Source organism: Prunus mume, linkage group LG5 (assembly GCF_029339155.1).
Source record: "Prunus mume cultivar Tortuosa linkage group LG5, ASM2933915v1, whole genome shotgun sequence".
In the NCBI taxonomy this organism is placed as follows: Eukaryota; Viridiplantae; Streptophyta; class Magnoliopsida; order Rosales; family Rosaceae; genus Prunus; species Prunus mume.
In genome coordinates this window covers 25,390,697-25,408,651 of record NC_142702.1, presented here as the reverse complement: position 1 = coordinate 25,408,651, position 17,955 = coordinate 25,390,697, and the positions used below count along the sequence as shown (strand labels likewise).

The following is a 17,955-nucleotide window of genomic DNA, read 5'->3' as shown; positions in this document are numbered from 1 at the left end:
TATATAAAAATAATGTTAATTAGATTCTTAATTATGTTGTTAATTTTTTCAATGTTGAGTTGAGTCTTATATTATTATATTATTAGAAGGCCCATGAACATTATTAGTTCCACTAAAAATGATAAAATTCTTTTTGGGGAAAAAGTTGGAAAAATAAATTGCTTATTAATTACAACGTTCCAAACTAATATTCTGTATGCCGACAAAGGAGGTGCACCAATTTATTTGTTGTAATTGGACCGACCAATTCTTGGATGTTAAGGCTAAGTGGAGGATTTGTTTTATCATGTGGATCATTTTGCATCATATCATTGCATGATTGAAGTTTATTTTATTGCAAACTCTTTCTCTCACGTTTTTCTAGTTCAATATTCTAAACTAGTCTAATATAAAGAGAGGGATCAAACACGAGTGTAAAGGACCAAACACGCTATTTTAATCAAATAATCTAACTAACGTCTGCCTCTCTCTCACTTCTGGAAGGATATAACTTTATTTTTCTGGCCCATTTCAACTTAATTGGATTGAACTAAGATATTAGCTTAGTCTTGGCCTCCAAGTTGCTGGATCATAACACAGGCCCAACACACTCATAAAAATTTAGAAAAAGAAAAAAAGGTAAACTGAAAATAGGAAATCAATCAAATAGGGTATGGAAATAGACCATCAATTCAGATTTTCATATCTCCTTTGCATTTTGATCTGCAAACAATAATATAATATAAATCATGAAACTAAGTGAGAAGTGAAAAAAAAAAAAAAACTATATTGGTACGAGTATGTGTGTGATCATAGCTCACCCTCTTTGATAATTTTATCTTCCTCTTGGATCCAACAACTCAGAAAACACAGCACTTGATGTTGCATCAGATTCTTGATCACTCATTTGGGGGAGCCATTCTGGCGTGTATGGGATGTAATTTGCACTGTTCTCAGATGAAACAGTTTGTATAGAAGCCTCTTGTAGTTGAAGAACATACTCCAAATTCCACAGAACATCTCCCATTGTTGGCCTATCAACTCCATATTCAGCCAGGCACTTCTCTGCTGTTTCACCAAATTTTCTAAGAGAATCAAGATTGACATGTCCTCCAAGATGGGGGTCTATAATCTTTTCTAGTCTTCCCTTCCTTTGCCAACTCATAGCCCATTCTGCTATATTAACCTGTTCTCTAGGGAGGGCAGGGTTTATAGGTGGCCTAGCACATAAGACCTCTAACAGAACTACTCCAAAAGAATACACATCTGACTTCTCCGTGAGCTGCTGTCGACGATAGTAATCCGGATCAAGGTAACCAAAGCTACCCTTCACTGCAGTGCTTACATGTGTTTGATCCAATGTAGGACCTAGCTTTGACAATCCGAAATCAGCCACTTTTGCAGTGAGGCTTTCATCAAGAAGTATGTTGGTTGTTTTAACATCGCGGTGAATTATGCTCTCTGCTGCTCCTGTGTGAAGGTAATGCAAGCCTTTTGCAGCTCCAATGCAAATTTCAAGCCTATGTTTCCAAGAAAGCGGAGAAAGATTCGAACCATACAAGTGATTTCGCAGAGGACCCTTGGCCATATACTCATAAACAAGGATCATCTCATTGAGTTCCTCACAGTAGCCTATCAGAGAAACCAAATGCCTGTGCCTGAGCTTTGATAGCATGTCAATTTCTGTCCTGAATTCAATAAGTCCCTGTTGTGACCTTGGATTTCCACGCTTCACTGCAACCACAGTCCCATTTTCTAGCACTCCCCTGTAAACCTTTCCAAATCCCCCCACTCCCAAAACCAAGCTCTTGTCAAAGTTCTTCGTTGCTTCACGAACCTCTGAGAAAGCCAGAATGCGGCCTAAACTAAGAGAATGTGCTGTGGAATCATAACTGCAAATGGAAACTTTTGAATCAGAAATCCCCAAATGGCTAGGTAATGACATCCAGGCTGAGCACTGAGGCTTCAGCTTCTTTTGATGGATTTTACGCCAATACAAATAGAAGGCAGCTGACATGAGCACCAAAACTACAAACCCTGCTGCTGAAGAAGAAATTGCAAGCAGCATCCACTTTTTCTTGCCTGCAAGTGATCTTGTGTCCATTTTATGATTCCCTGGAAGATTCCCGTGAAGGCTGTCTCTATGATTGCTCATTTTCATAATCTCCAAACCATTCAAGATTGCATTGGATGGGAGGTCTCTTAACATAGGAGGACCTACTTGCACCAAAATCCGATTTGAGCCCATCGAAATATTTGTCACAAAGTCTATGAAGTAAGCTGCTGATAATGCCATTGTCCTGCTTGAGATGTCAAAATAGTCTAGAGCAGATTTTTGGTTGATATACACATTGAAAACCAAACGATTGAGAGCTACACTTACAATGTCACAAAAATGCAATCTGATAAGATAGCTGAAGCCATGCTCAACTTCAAATGCCCATGAAATGTTAAATTTCTGATTGCTGACCTGTGCATCCGCCATCTCTTGAGCTGTGGCATAAACCCAATTTGGTGCAATTTCAACTGAAACTCCATCAGAGTATTTGATTCTGCTGGGATTGGCTGTAACGTTCCGGGCCGCAGCAGCATTGACAAGAAAAGCATGGTCTGGATCCCATGTCCTCCACAGTGAGTCATTCTTGGGGGTTATATGTTGACCTCCCATGTTTATCCTATACGCCGTCTCGAAAGTGACATGTTTAGGAACATCAACTGCAGGCCCCAATGGAACAGGCATTACTTTGGTACTTGGGAATTGCCCATCAGGCACAGAAACAACCTCTATCCCATTGATAAATGCAATTGAACCATTCCAAGGTGACAATGTAACAACCAGTTTCTTAGGAACTTGTTCCATCGACTTCAAAAACATATTCCTTCACTAGATGAGAGGTTTTGCCAACTTCCGAAAAAGAAAACCCATGAAGCAGTGTAATTCCATTAGCCACAACAGAGAAGACTGCAGATTTCAAATTGAACTTTGGGTTCTCAAAAGGGTAAAAATGCAATCTAAGCCAATGACGACCAATCTGCTTAGTGTTAACGGTATAAGATGAAGTTTCTCTAAAAACCTGGGCAGAAGTATAGAGATTTGAGTGGTTTGACAAACTGGTTTCATGATCTGAAACTGCAGTGTGGCCTTGTGAAGATAAAGTAACATGTGGGTTCCCAGAATCAGGCTGAAAAACCCTGCCATCCCCAAACTCCACTGCCTTGCTTCCCCCACAATCAATAAAGAATTGATCTTGAGGAACAAAAGAAGCATATACAAATACAACCGATGGGATTGATGAAAAACAAAGAACAATGCAAATCAAGGAAATCCCATTTAGACAACCCATTTTTGTATACAGAAATGAGAAATATTTCTACTAATATCACTAGGAGGACATAGCCTGTAACCTTGCCTTGATTTTGGTATGTAAATGCTGTGTATGCACAAACTTCATCTTTAGAATTAAATGAAAGCAGAGCATACCTGTTCTTCAATCTACTTGGGTAAGAACTAACAATAATAAGGCTGGGATTCTGTGGAAGGAACAAAAACACAATATGAGAGAGAGAGAGAGAGAGAGAGAGAGAGAGAGTTTTCTGAGTGGAATAGGAAAAAGAGGCAGTTTGGGGTTGTGTTGAAGGGATGATAGTGAGTGAAGATGCTGTTTCCAAGGTCTAGCCAGTGACTGTCTAATAAAGAATATTAAAATACAGTTAGACATATTGTCAGATTCAAGTCTAAGTTTCATAAATGTGTTAAGTGTGATGTGTCTTTCTTGAAATCATTAAACCCTCTTCCAGAACTTAGATCTTCCCTTTCTTTAAGGCACCATCCACAAGATTCTCTGTTTTTTGGTTTTGTTTTTTTTCTCTAATTCAGTCAGCAGATTCCTGTTGAGTGTTGACCAACTGTATTCTGCTTTCATTTGCAAACCATTTGCTGCTCCCAGACCAGGCTTAAAGATTCAATATATTATTATGCAGCTACAGTAATAAATAAATAAATAATGATTTGTTGCATGTGATCTGATTAAATTAGTTTAAATTAAGCTACAAAAAAGCTGGTGCTCAACAGAAGCATGGCAATTTTGTTCAAGTGTGATCTAGGCAAAAAATAATTAATGATGATCACATGCTCCTCCCCTTGGTTTGATTTAAGTAGTGGTCCTGTTTCTAATGTATTCATCCTATGCCCAAAATTTATTTATAGTTTACAATGGAGAACATGAATACCTCTGTCCATTTTTTAAAAAGGGAATATAAAATCCACAATTTGGTTAATAAACTTTTTTTAAGTGTTGGAAAAGAAGGTCAGAAATTCATCATATTTTATTTTGTTTTTTCTCATCTTGGGTAACCAAAACTCATACATTCAAATGCCAAAAAGACCAGTCCTTGATGGGTAAATTTAAAAGCTGAATGAGCATCTGTACAAAGGAAAAAAACACTGAATGAGCAAACCACAACAAAGAGTTTCAAGATAACTGAAATATTCATATTCAATTAATAAAAAATACATCTCATTAACTAATCTAGCCACACAATCACAATAAATCTTCACGTGACGAGAGATATATTCACATATAACTATACTAAATTAGATGTACGAGAGACACAAAGATTATATCTCTCATAAGATAACGAGTATATTTTTTTCTTGAAATGTTTGAGTCGATTAGTGGATTTTTTCTAGAAATGTTCGAGTCATTTTCTGTAAATTCTTTAACCCAGAGAGATGGTACGACACTGCCTGAACGGTGAGGTCACGGTGGTGCTCTAGCAGCTTCAGAATGCCCTTTGCGGTTGCCTTTCCAAGCCCACCCAGCTGGATCACTGCCTCCACCAAGTCCTCGTGATACACCGGCGTCCATGAAAACGACAAGTACTTCGGTGTCCATGAAAACGACAAGTCCTCCTCCTTATTAATGTTAAGCCGTTCAAAGTCTCTCATCAAATCACTGTGACTACTGGCTTTCTGGCAACTCTGAAAACGCTCAAAGAGCTTGATGTGGCGCAAGAGAGTTGAGCGGGGAATAAGCCTAAAGGCCTCGTTGTTCATGAGCTCCACAATCAGGATCGTCCTCCTGGGTGTACGAACTGTGAGATCTCCCAAACATAACCGGTTCATGGTGTCCACGAATTGCTTGTGGTGCTCCAGCGTCCACTCGATTGCTTCTACCCTACTTCTTCTTAGTGTATGTGGCCTCCTCTGGTAATTTCTTTCCAAACCCTCATCATGATTTTCTCCGTCCACTTCCATCATGATAATTTTGATCTCTCAATTAGAAAATTAGGTTAGGCTAGGAAGGAAGTCCCTGTTTATATAGTGCTTAGGAAAGCACGTCTCTTGTCACGCAAGTCATAGGCAAAATCTCCCATTCCTATTAGGAAACTAACCAAACCTTTCCAACCATAATTGAGTATGGGCCAGTAACCCAGGCATCAATGTGTCAATTGCGCCGACCTGCACTAAATATGGGGTTGGGCCCAACCCTCTCTAATACTCCATTTTTTAAATTGCAAATACTTTAGAAATACTTTTTTAAAAAAAAAAAAAATTATTATCGAAGTGAGATAACTTCATTGAAACAACAATGTCATAGTACAAAAAGAAGACTGGACTTTAGTAATGTAACAAGTGTGGCCTCATTAAAACCTTGCCTTTAAAAACCCCCAAATAGGGGAAAATTTGGTCAAGGAAAAAGAGTACCACTACATCACATCTAGTGTAAAATTAAATTAAGAAAATAATTTATCATTGGCCAAAACATCAGAAAATCCATGAAGGACCATCCTCTAACCACACTTGATAGTCCTGAGACAGGATCGCCTGCTTAGCCAATAGATGAGCAACCTAGTTACACTCCCGTGGAGCAAAGTGACGAGAAATATTAGCAAAACGATTAAAAAGGCCCCTGATTTCATCTACTAAAGCACCCTCCACCGACCAACTTTGCTAATAAGTTTGAAGATTCATAAAATCTCTTTGGCATCCATTTCCAAAATGACAGAACGATGGCCCATTTGACTTGCAATATGTAATCCCATAATTGCTGCATAAAGTTCAGTAGCTTTAGGAAAAAACATGCCATGAAGACCGTTATAGGCAGCCAACATTAAATCACCCATACTAGTTGACCAAAAAAAAAAAAATCACCCATACTATCTCGTATGACAACCCCCAAACCTTAAAACCAATTAGCAAATTGACAGCACCATCAACATTTATCTTCACAAAATTACCATTAGATGGAGACCAATGCCGCACAATATTAATGTCTTCTCATGTTCCTACTTTAGAAATACTTATATTGAAATAGACAAATAGACGTTCATAATTTCTTTAAGAAAAACTAACCTCTCCTCATGCACGAAAATTTAAATTTATTTTAGAATTAAAAAAGATAATAGAGGTTTTTTTTTTTTTGGAGTATGATGATAATGGGTAGTTGTATTCCATTAAAATAAGATTCATTATCTGATTTTTTTTTAATTTTAATTTTTTAAATATGAAAAAGTGTGAATTTATCATATTACTCTCATTTAATTAATAATTTTAATTCTTAATGTTCGGATTAACCAATGACATTTTCTGATATTTTGAATGTTCACCATTTTCTACCTTTTAATTTATTAAGAAAAATATAAAATAAATACTATCAAGCCTTCTTTTTAGTCACGTGCATGTCCCGTGTAAGAGCTCGCCGGGCCAGAGTCCACTCAACCCCCATCAAAAAGCCGAACTGAAAGCTTGAGTCTCCACCATCCACTTCTTACAATCAAATATGGCAATTTCGTCATCTCTCTCACTGAGCTGGGTCTCCACTACCATTCCTGACAAGGTAAACGCACCAAGTTTATATCTTTGAGCGATCTTCATTAAGACTAATCCCTGTATTTGTTTTTGCACCAGTTTCAATTAACTCTGCCTAATCACAACAATGAGTTGCCACGAGCTAACACCACTGCTTATTTTTCTTCCAAAAACATCACATGCTCACCCGAGCCAGCCTCCATTGATGAAAGTAAGATTACCCATCTCAGCTTTTTTCTTTCTTTTAGTGTTGCATATTTATAGCATGCCATATTTGATGGGCACCCAACATTGCTTCTGAGTTTTGCTTCAATTTACGTGAATTTTGGCTCTCTGTGCATTTTTCTAGAAAATTTCTCGTACGTTGTTCTTGATTAATTGCCTGGTTTAATTTGTATAATGTAAGTGGTTTTTTCCTGAAGAATATGTTTTATGAATTGTCATTATATCCAACGGAGTGTGTAGTTAGTACCCGTCGTGTGTGAGCTTCCCCCTCCTCCTTCCTAACATTGGCCAAAAGAAAATTGTCATTATAAATTGGTAATACTTACATATATAGAATGATTTTGATTCAAACTTCATCAGATTCCAGTAAGCGTTGTAACCTTAACTGATTGATGAGCTTGATGAAATTCAGGCCATTGCAAGAGAAGGCCGCTACTCTTAGGAGTGGGAGCACTAACTACAAGTCTACTTCAAGCAAGCTCCCTCTTTGCTGAAGGTATGATGCCTAAACTTGTATTTCTGTAAACTATATCCTCTGAGTTATAAATTGGTAACCAATTCTCTTCAATGTGAAGAAATACCGGAAAAGTACAGAGCTTTTGTTGACAAAGAAGATGGGTATTCTTATTACTACCCCTATGATTGGAGGGTAAGAAAATCAACATAATGCAGAAGCCTAATCTTTCCCACAGGGAAAATCTCTTTCTTCATCAGAATAATTTCTGTGGTTTCATCTTTCAGGATTTTGAGTTCAGGGCACATGACTCTGCCTTCAAGGACAGATATATGCAACTGCATAATGTTAGAGTGAGATTTTTACCAACAAATAAAACAGATATTCATGAATTGGGTCCAATGGAAGAGGTAAAACCTTCGCATTTTTGTTTTTGTTTGGGTTGTTTTATATTCTCTATGAAGTTTAAGACAAGTTTCCATTTTGAACAGGTTGTTTCCGATTTGGTTAGATATAAACTGGCTTCACCCAACCAGTATGCAACTATATTTGGCATGCAGGAGGTTGTATTCTTTGCATTTATCCTCTTTAAATAGAAGAACTCTTGCACTGTACAACTCTAACATCTTCATAACTCCTGCATTGGCTATCTATGGAGTGCAGAGAAACATAGATGGGAAAAACTATTACACCGTCGAGTATGGACTTCAAACTCCAAACTTTGCTACCAATTCCTTTGCAACCGTAGCCATTGGAAATGGTAAGTATCCATCATCTTAACAAATATTTAGATTGCACAAGAATCTACCCGGTCGAAATTCCCAGTCGGACAACCTAACATACCAAAGATTCCATGTTTTTTTCTTCTCATTTCTTGCAAGAATGAAGAAGCTAACGTAGTTCCAAAATTCAATACAACTGCATGTTCTGTCTTACAGGGAGATTTTACACCCTAATTGTGGTAGCAAATGAAAGGCGGTGGAAAAGATACCGCAACCAGCTTAAAGTGGTAGCAGACTCTTTCAGGATGCTTGACATCTGAGATGCAATGTCATGGAGCAAGCCAATCTCCGATGTGAAATTCAGGATTTGTTTTTCGTGTTTAGGAATGAAATTCCCATTTGGTGTATATATATACACTTTCTAAGAAATCCGTTGCTATATTCTTCTTCTCGATGTCTTTGCATCAACCGAGTACGGATGTACAGAATAATGAAGAAGAAGCAAAAAAGAGAGAGCATCGAATCAACTTCAACAACTGGATTAATAATGATAGGGTTAAGGTATTTGAACAGGCAAAACCCAATCTAATAATTGAAGATTCAGGGCACAAATTTCAAATCGTGGAATCAAGCAGGAGAAAATGAATAGCATTAAATAATCTATATATTTACAAAGGTTACAACAAAGAGCGAGCCAAGTAAAACTAGAATTTTAGGGAAAACCCCCGCAACCTCAGTAGAGACTTTGAATTGATACCCATTTTTCTGCTTAAAACAATCAATATACCATGGAGACGAAGCACAAACACCAACCTAACCATGCTTGCCTCCTAAAGAATTAGCCCAGGTAGCACATCCTCAAAGACCAACCAAACACCAAAAACCCTATTCCTAAACCCTAGATTTGAACAATATAACTACGAATCCGCCGCCTCTGCATTCCATGCCTCATTCTGCTATAAACATTGTTACAACCCTCAGCATCTCATTCTCATTCTCCCCAGCTTACTCTGGAACCCCACAGACAGATCCATCATCAGGTGCAGATGTCTCCAGCAATTCAAAATGAGGGAATGGGAACTATACAGACGAACCAAATCTGAATTCTCGACAATTGAAGACCCATACTAAACAAGTCGGTGTTGACGCAAACCCTTGCCAAAGTGCGGTTGCATCAAACGGACATAGAGACCATTCTTTGCCATTAAAGAATCATGGGACCCTTCTTCCACAATTCTCCCTCCATTGAGAACTACAATGTTATCAACATGCCTCATCATTGCAGCCCTATGGGCTATCAAAATGGTTGTTTTGTTCCCCATGATTAATGTATCAAGAGCCTCCTGCACCACTCGGCTTGACTCGGATTCAATGGACGAGCTTGCTTCATCCAATAACAAGATGGGAGCATTCTTTAGCACGACACGAGCAATTGCAATTCTCTGTTTCTGTCCTGGGGTCAGGTCAACACCTCTCATCCCCACATGCGTGTCATAACCATGAGGCAAGCTGCTGATGAAATGGTGAGCATTTGCTATTCTTGCAGCCTCTTTCATCTCAGCTTCGCTAGCATTGTGCCTTGCATATATTATATTTTCCCTGATTGTTGTGGAGAAAATGATGGGCTCCTGCTGAACAAGACCTAGGTGGTTCCTTAACCATCTCAAATTATAAACTTTCAGATCTCGGCCATCCAGTAGGACTTGGCCAGCAACTGGATCGTAAAATCTCTCAATCAAAGAAATTATAGTGCTCTTTCCTGATCCTGAAACTCCCACCACAGCTACAGTTTGCCCTCCGTTTACTTTGAGACTGAAATTGCTCAGTACCAACAGTTCTGGGCGAGTTGGATAACAGAAGTCAACATTTTTCAACTCAATGCTTCCATAAACATTAGGTGGTTTCATTGCCGAGTTTTCATCTGGCTCAATCTTTGGCACTCGATCAATGATTTCAAATACTGAAATGAGAGATTTACGGCGTTTTAGTATGTAAGGAGCCAACCCAAAAGGCTCTACCAGTGCAAATGTAGCAAAAGAGAAAACCATGTACTCCTTGATAGCAGTAGGTAGATCCATGTACTTATTTTTCACAGAGATTGCAGTGTACCAGAGAAGAAGGGCGTTACAGGCAAAAAGAAGGAACTGTGAAAAGCCAAATGCAAAGCCAATGGCCATTCCATGAAAGAAACTCTGCTTAAATATTTTCTTTAGCTGCAATCTGTACAGCTCCATTACCTTGTTACCAGCACAGAATGCCACAACAGTGTAAATGTTTCTAACTGCATCCTCGAGAACCAAAGATGCGTTCCTGTGCATCTCCTGAATTCCCCTTGAGAAACCAGCAAGCCATAATTTCTGCAACATTCAGAATGAAAATAATGAGGTTTTTTTTTGGGTCAAAAAACCAATGGCAATGCCTCATTAAATCAAAAGGGTACTAAATTTGACGAGGATCATAAATAACTTCTTTAAACAAGACAAAGTCACAGAACCCAATCAGACAACACTATGTAACAAACACTAACTATAACTATCTAGATTTGTATCTCTAATTCAGCCAATAGGATGATTTCATAAAAGAGAAGCCAGGCATATTATCACTTAATAGATCCCTGAAGATAATTAAAACTTAGTTTTCAAATCCACCATAGGTAAAAGGCATAATAATCATAATGCAGCTTTATAAATAAATAAAAAGGTTTCCCTTGGATTTGTGCCCTTTCCCGAGGCAGTAATGGGAAGCACTGCAAATTAGTAATTCAAATGTGCAATGGAAAAGTTTGAAGCTCCTAAGAAGTTGATTGCTTTCCACTAAATGGTGCTCACCAACACATGGGTACTGCTAATTTTGACATTAACGTTGGGAGAATAAAGAAGGGGCAAACTGCTCAACCAGAGAAACCACAATCTATTCTTACAAGAAACAGAAAAAAATATATATGTATATATAGAAACCCTAACTGTCATCCACAAGTTGACTGAACAATAAATTAAAACAAACACAACTCAACTCGTGTAGAAATATCAGGACAATTTTACATTATAAAGTAGATATGATGAAAACCTGTGCAATGGCAGAAATAGTGAGAATTGGTAGAGTTGCCAAAGCCACTAGTGCTAATCGCCATTGTAGCAACATCCCAATGAGAACAGCCACAATAATAGCAGCACTATCCTGAATAAATATTGAAAGCCGATTGCTAAAAGCAGCCCGTACAAATGTAGCATCATTTGCCAAGCGCATGGATAAGGTATCGGCACTGTTCTCTTCTTCATCAAACCATCCAGCTTCATTGCGCAGCATTGCTGTCACATGATTGCAAAATGTAAGATAAAGTGCCCACATGGTACAATGCAACATCTAAAACTAATAATAGAGAGTCACGCACCTGAGAACATCATTCTACGAACTCGTTCTGTCATTTTCTCCCCCATAATACCAAAGTAGAAATGCTGCAAGAAATTGGCAACGACTGTCACTATACCCATGCAAGCAATGATCAAGCACCATTTGTCTACTTCCTGACTCAAGTGATGACCTTCATCACCTCTGTAGTATGCTGTTACTATCAGTGCAATAACATAAGCAAGAAGAGGATTAAAGGAACCAAAGATAGCAGCACCAATGCTTCCTAACACAGCATAAAGCCACTCTGCAAAACTAAGCTGTGCAAGCCTCCAAAATGATGGTGCCTTCTTTTGATGTGTGGCTTTTTCTTCCTTCAATTTCATGGGAAAATCATCCGAATGGCTATGTGGACGGCTAAAGGTTTGTGAATGGGAACGCTCATTTTTCGGATCAGATGTCAAAAGGGGTGAAACGGGGGATTCAGGGTCCGAACCATTCGATGTCTGTTGATTTACAGACTGAACATCAATCTTGGGTAACTCAGGTAGTCTCATTTCAAAACTATCCTGCCTTTTTATCGATGGTTCCTTATCTGCTGAATCCAAGGGCTGACCATTTTCCAACATTTTCTCTGCTGGAGGACTCCTAGCGTTTGGTGACTCCTGTGAGTTAAAATTGCCATCTCCCATCCGGAACATGCCACTAGCTCTCTGAAGTGAGGGTGATTTCATCATTTTTGGAGAGGATGGTTCTTGGAAGCTATGACTTGCCGAAGAATCCTTTTCAATTTGGAAGGTTGCAGTCTCCTTGTAGTTCCTCATTGGCATCCTGTATTAACAGAAATCATAAAGACATAACTTGGTCAGAAGAAAAATGATAATCCATTTCGAAATAGAAATTATTGTGTGGTTACATACAACTCCGAACAGATAGTGCACAGATAATCACAGGAAATCTTCAACCAAGCTAAAGGAAAAACAACTGTTCTTGTACCATACCTCCTAGGAAGTTTTGCAGCCTCTTCACATTTGAGAAGCTCCGCATATAGGCCATCCAGAGTTAATAACTCATCATGCGTACCCATCTCAACTAGTTGGCCTTCCTCCATCACAGCTATATAATCAGCGTTCCTTATAAGACTAAGCCGCCGAGCTATAATTATAGTTGAACGTCCCAACATGAGGAGATCTAGAGCTTCTTGAACAGCTCTTTCAGCCTCAAAATCAAGTCCTCCAGTGACCTCATCAAGCAAAAGAATGGACGGGTTTAGAAGCACAGCTCTGGCAATTGAAAGTTTTATTTTTTGCTCTTCCGTCAATGCTAAGCCTGCTCTTCCCACCTGAAATGTGAAGATCAAAATGAATTTTTTTTTTTCTTTCTAAAAGTTTCAAAAGAAAAACAGCTGAGAAAGAAACTAACATAAAAACAGACATAGGTTCAATGTATATTTTGCGTTCCGAGTTTCACCTGTGTATCATATGATCCCTCAAGTGAGGTAATAAATGTATGCGCATGTGCTATTTTAGCAGCTTCTTCAATTTGATCCACTGTAGCATCCCGGCCATAAGCAATATTATCTCTTATACTCAAACTCAGCAAGGCAGGCTCCTGCGTGACTAGCCCTATCTGACTTCTAAGCCACTCCAGTTTCAGGTTCTTTATGTTTTCTCCGTCCAAAAGAACTTCTCCTGCACCACAAAATGGAAAAACCATTGGAATCTGCAAGCAGAAATTTTTGCTAAACGTTTCAGTGGAACCTTGAATGAAATAGTAAACACACCACAATGGGAAAGAAATATGACCCTCATACCTAATGTAGGATCATAAAACCGCTCCATGAGGGGGATAATACTGCTCTTTCCAGAACCATTCCTGCCGACGAGTGCCACAGCTTTCTTAGCAGGTACAGTGAGGTAAAAACCACTCAAAATCGGGATCTCAGGACGAGATAGATAACTGAAATATACATTCCGAAACTCAATATTTCCTTGCACGGTCACTAGGGTAGTTCCCTCGTGATTAACGGTAGAGGATGATCGACTTATCATCTCAAAAAGTCTATAAGCAGCAATTCGACCTTGATCAAATGAGTAGAAGTTTGTTGCTGCTTGATTCAGCCCACTGTAAATGAAGACAGAAATAACACAAAAGTATAAAGGAATAAACAATAGGCATATGTTCCTAGAGAAAAGATAATATTTATATATATATATTTTTTTTTAAACATAAACAAGATGCTTACAGGCCACTTAATATTACAGCAAAAAGGGCTGTTATAATTTCACCACCATGAGCTTTCCCTTGCGAAACCAGGAACCTTCCAACCCACAATTGCAAGGCACAAGAACAAATGGCAAGACCATAAGTAAATCCAAGTCCAAGTCCTTGCACAAGGCTTATCAATATGCCATATCTGAGAGTTGCTTGCAGTGATGTTGCATATGAATACTTGGCTAATGTTTCGTTTGTAAATGCATATAACGTCCTAATGTAAGAGACTGCCTGCATAATCAAGAAGTATGGAAATTTATGAAACAATGCCCTTAACCACTTTGCCAAAATGACAACCATTACATATCCAAGACTATCAGTATAAGTGATCTATCAACGCCATACTAAAAAGGAAATTTGTAACACTATTTGCAACACAAATGATAATATGACCCCACAAAATAGGCAAAAAGAATTCTATTTGATTCCTTGGTTAGGTAAGATGGAAATTCACTATATGAAAAACGACCATTACATATCCAAGACTATCAGTATAATTGATCTATCAACCAGACATTTCAAAGATGTGATACTAAAAAACGCAATTTGTGACACTATTTGCAATAAATATGATGATACGGCCCCAAAAAAGAGGCAAAGAAATAATTCTATTTGAGTCCGTGGTTAGGTAAGATGGAAATTCATCATATTAAATAATAAACCTGTTCTGCAATGCTAGCTGCTTCAGCATATGCATCTTGAATATTCTCAGCAAGCCTATGGAGAAATATGTTTGATATTCCTCCAGCAGCAACAATAAATGGGCCAGTGGCCAATGTTATTGCCGCAATCTGCCAACAGTTGATGAATCCAATAATGAGACCACTGAAAAATGTAGCCATGTTATGAATATAGTTCCCAACCTGCATTATCACAGTGCAATAAAAATATTAGGCAAGACACATGCACCGAGAGATCACATACGGAAGAAGTTTGTCAGGAAGAAAAAAAAAATGTGCGCTTGAAAGGGGGGGCGGGGAAAGAGATGATATATTAGCTTTAGGCATACTTTTTCACTAAGAGCAGACTGAATGAGCAGCACATCACTCAATACTTGGCTCACAATGTCCCCGTTGTTTCCGTAGGTATCAAAAAAACTCATATCCTGATTAAGTAATACTTGAACATAATTTGACCTGATGACAGCAGTCTGCCTTTCTCCCGTCAGAATCCAGCATGAGACCTCTATTACATAGAAAAAAGTTAGTATAAATGCAAAGAAGCGTATTCTGTGATGAAAGAAATGCAGTGCTGACTAATTCTTCTAATGAAAAATCAATCTTACCAATCCACCCAGCAGCAAAAACGCCTGTGGCAATATAAATGATGGACAAAGCAAGCTGCAAGCAGACAATAAACCAGTTATTGAATATGTGCTCATTCCTTCAACTTCCATTTCATACATTGATACTCATTGAGAAGATGGTATAATAAAGAATACAAAAATGTGCAGAAAGACAACGAAGACTCTTGGTTTCTATAGAAGTCCAAGGAGAAAAATAGAAAAAGATAATTTAAGTCTGAATACAATTCAGAAGCCGCCTGTTAATCAATAGATTCTTTTTGCTGTGTATTCTTATAAATTATTTCAACTAACACACATTTTTCTATAACACAAAAACTTCTGAACCAAGGTTTCCGGACAAAACTTTAGTTAGAATTACCTTTAAACTTAAATATATCTTTTATATACATCCACTAGGACATTCTTGAAACATTTCGTGCCTCATAATAGATAAATGACATGCTATATCTCTCTCATAATCATATAAAGTTGATAGGCGAAAAATATTAGCACCACACCCCCAAAGACAAAAATATATGTTTTTTGTGCATCAAACTATTCTCAGTATTTCAGTGTGTCAATAGATTGGGAAATGAATCAGTGGCAAAACAAATATTCCCCAAGAAAGCAAGCAACAGTTCAAACATACCATAGTAACACTTGCTTATGAACATCTGTCAGCGGTAAAACAAGTAATGAATAAGCCTATGCCCCTCATATGTGATCTTCCCTTTCTTTTAGATGATTTCAACACTACTATTAAACAACCATCTTCCTTCATCAAACAAGAGGATTCAAATCTACGCATGGAAAGTTAAGCAGCAAACAGAAATTTCTATCCCTAGTACTAAAGCTACTACAAAATCTCAAACGATTAATTGGGAATACTGCATCCCAAACTTCTTAAAGCAGCTCAGGCTAACCAAAAAAACAAAAAGAAAAAAAAAACCTACAAAAGGAAATTCGAATACTATATGTTCCACACTTAAACCATCGGTTTCCAGCTCAATTTAAACGAAGACTCACTTAATAGCACAATTTCAATCTTTTTTGTCATCAACCAAACGGAAAAAACACGTGCTAGGGTTTCGATAAATCAAAATAACTCACATCCATAAACTTCTGGAACTGCACCTCGCTAATACCAGGCTGCGGCGGCGGGCCGCCTGTCTGGTTTTTGTCCATCCAGAGTATCTGAATTATCTTCGCGAAGTAGTGCAAGTACACCACTAGAGCCGTCCCGTGAGCCGCGGCGGCGAGCGATCCAACGGTCATGAGAACCCAATCGAGGCGGTCCGCGCAGGTGAAGAGCCGCGAGAAGGGCACGGCGGCCGGCGGCGGCTCGATCTCCTCCGGCTCCTCCATCTCCTCCTCCTGCTCCATCGGCTGGGCTGACGCGTCGACACTCTGGTCCATGTACGGCGACGGCGACTCGGGCGGCTCGGACACCTCGGAGACCGGCGTCAAGGGCTGTATGTGCGGGGGCGACCACCCGAACAGCCCCCGAGAGATCATCATCTTGGCGGTGGAGAAATTACCGCTGTGTCCCTAGCTCGCTCCCTGTCCTCCTGCTACAGCTCCCTCTGTCCCAAAAACCCTAAACCTAATTGTACGTATTTTTCTCGCTCCCTCTAAATTTAGCGGGATCTGTGCTAAATTTAGAGGAGATTTTGATGTTTTGATGTTTCGGTTTCTCTGTGATTTTCTGCTGTTTTTTGCTTTTTCGAAAAGCAGCAGAAGAGAGGAGACGAAGAAGACGAAAAACAACGAGTCGTCGATGGGCTGGCGACTCGGTCAAACAAGGCGGAGAAAGACAAACAAGGAAGAAGCCGAAGCAGAAGCAGAAATATTGACTCCACGCACACCCACTGTCACATACCCAAAAAATAAAATAAAATTTCAAATATACGAAAATGAAAATGAAAACGAAAACATCGTTCTTCTTCGTATTTCTGTTTTGGTTAACGGTCAAACGCCGGCGATGAAGATATGCGTTTTGGAGGGATTTGCACCTGGGTCATGTTTTTTGGGGGTAGTTTGGTAATTTGGCGGGGAATGATTGTGTTGGTAAATGTGTGAACAGCTGTGTGAGGTCTGGTGAAATTACGTCGGAGTCCAGGGGGGTGGGAGGGGGGAGGGTGACACGTGTGGATTTCGGTGATATGGGCGGAGAGGTTAGTTGGGCTTTCGCTTATATTTAAATGGAATTCTTTAAATAATTTTTTTTGGGAGTCTATGAGGTGTCATGTGTGTGAGTAAGAGTGTAGGAGGAGGAGGAGGAGCAAAAAGAGAGATATGATTGCGAAGGAGAAAGGGATGAGCATTCTTTTTCTTTTCTTTTGGTGCCAGTGCATTTGCTCTGTTCCCTCTCATTCTTTTTCATTTTGCCTTTTGGGTTGGTAGGTACCATTTCTTTATTGGAGTAATGTTGCCAAGGTGTTCTCCCTTTTCCTTCCTCATTGAAAGAAAAAATATATTGTTGAGGGACATATCTTAATGTGTTATATTGTCACACACTCTGGAAATTGTCAATCATAATGCGAATTCAAAATTCAAAGATAATGCCTATGTTTTTGCATAACTTATGAGAAAGTTTGTTGCTTTGTTTCCAAGTTTTGTTGAAGTTACGTTCGACAATAATTTTCGACAATTCATACAAGTTATGTTCAATTTGTAATTATTATTTGGTCTTGTGGTGTCTGGTTTTCAAATATTACGAACGACAATTGTTGAATTATCTTAACATTTGAAGCTTTTACTTTCTTCCTACTCATCTTTATATTCATCGAAAAACATGGGAACCACCACGGCACCACTTCATTATGTTAATTTTAAGTTGCTTGTGTCGCCTTGATTT

General features: G+C 38.7%; 2 protein-coding genes and 1 pseudogene across 5 annotated transcripts; 1 reads left to right on the top strand and 2 right to left on the bottom strand.

The window, feature by feature from the left end:
* Positions 1–646: 646 nt before the first annotated feature.
* LOC103332604 (receptor-like protein kinase THESEUS 1 pseudogene) lies at positions 647–3,757 on the bottom strand (annotated as a pseudogene). Its single transcript, XR_016127420.1, has one exon. The product of XR_016127420.1 is annotated as a receptor-like protein kinase THESEUS 1 pseudogene (transcript).
* A 2,903-nt stretch (positions 3,758–6,660) lies between these two features.
* Positions 6,661–8,645, top strand: PNSL1 (PsbP-like protein 2). The gene is made up of 8 exons (XM_008235349.2): positions 6,661–6,818; positions 6,890–7,001; positions 7,428–7,511; positions 7,591–7,664; positions 7,757–7,879; positions 7,961–8,032; positions 8,133–8,229; positions 8,408–8,645. The coding sequence occupies exons 1-8, from the start codon at positions 6,762–6,764 to the stop codon at positions 8,509–8,511; spliced, it is 723 nt and encodes a 240-aa protein (XP_008233571.2). The 5' UTR covers positions 6,661–6,761; the 3' UTR covers positions 8,512–8,645.
* Positions 8,646–8,803: 158 nt separating this feature from the next.
* LOC103332602 (ABC transporter B family member 20) lies at positions 8,804–17,434 on the bottom strand. Of its 3 annotated transcripts, none has more exons than XM_008235348.3 (11): positions 16,209–17,434; positions 15,099–15,153; positions 14,823–14,998; positions 14,476–14,676; positions 13,785–14,044; positions 13,353–13,663; positions 13,010–13,230; positions 12,541–12,881; positions 11,583–12,370; positions 11,258–11,499; positions 8,804–10,548 (listed from the first exon to the last, which is right to left on the bottom strand). In XM_008235348.3, exons 1-11 carry the CDS (start codon positions 16,614–16,616, stop codon positions 9,319–9,321), a joined length of 4,233 nt encoding a protein of 1,410 aa, XP_008233570.3. In that variant the 5' UTR covers positions 16,617–17,434; the 3' UTR covers positions 8,804–9,318. The 3 variants fall into 3 exon arrangements, with proteins under 3 accessions (XP_008233570.3, XP_088908206.1, XP_088908207.1); XM_089052080.1 differs by having other exon boundaries at positions 14,950–14,996; positions 16,209–17,109; XM_089052081.1 differs by lacking the exon at positions 16,209–17,434 and having other exon boundaries at positions 14,823–14,996; positions 15,099–15,146.
* Positions 17,435–17,955: the final 521 nt, after the last annotated feature.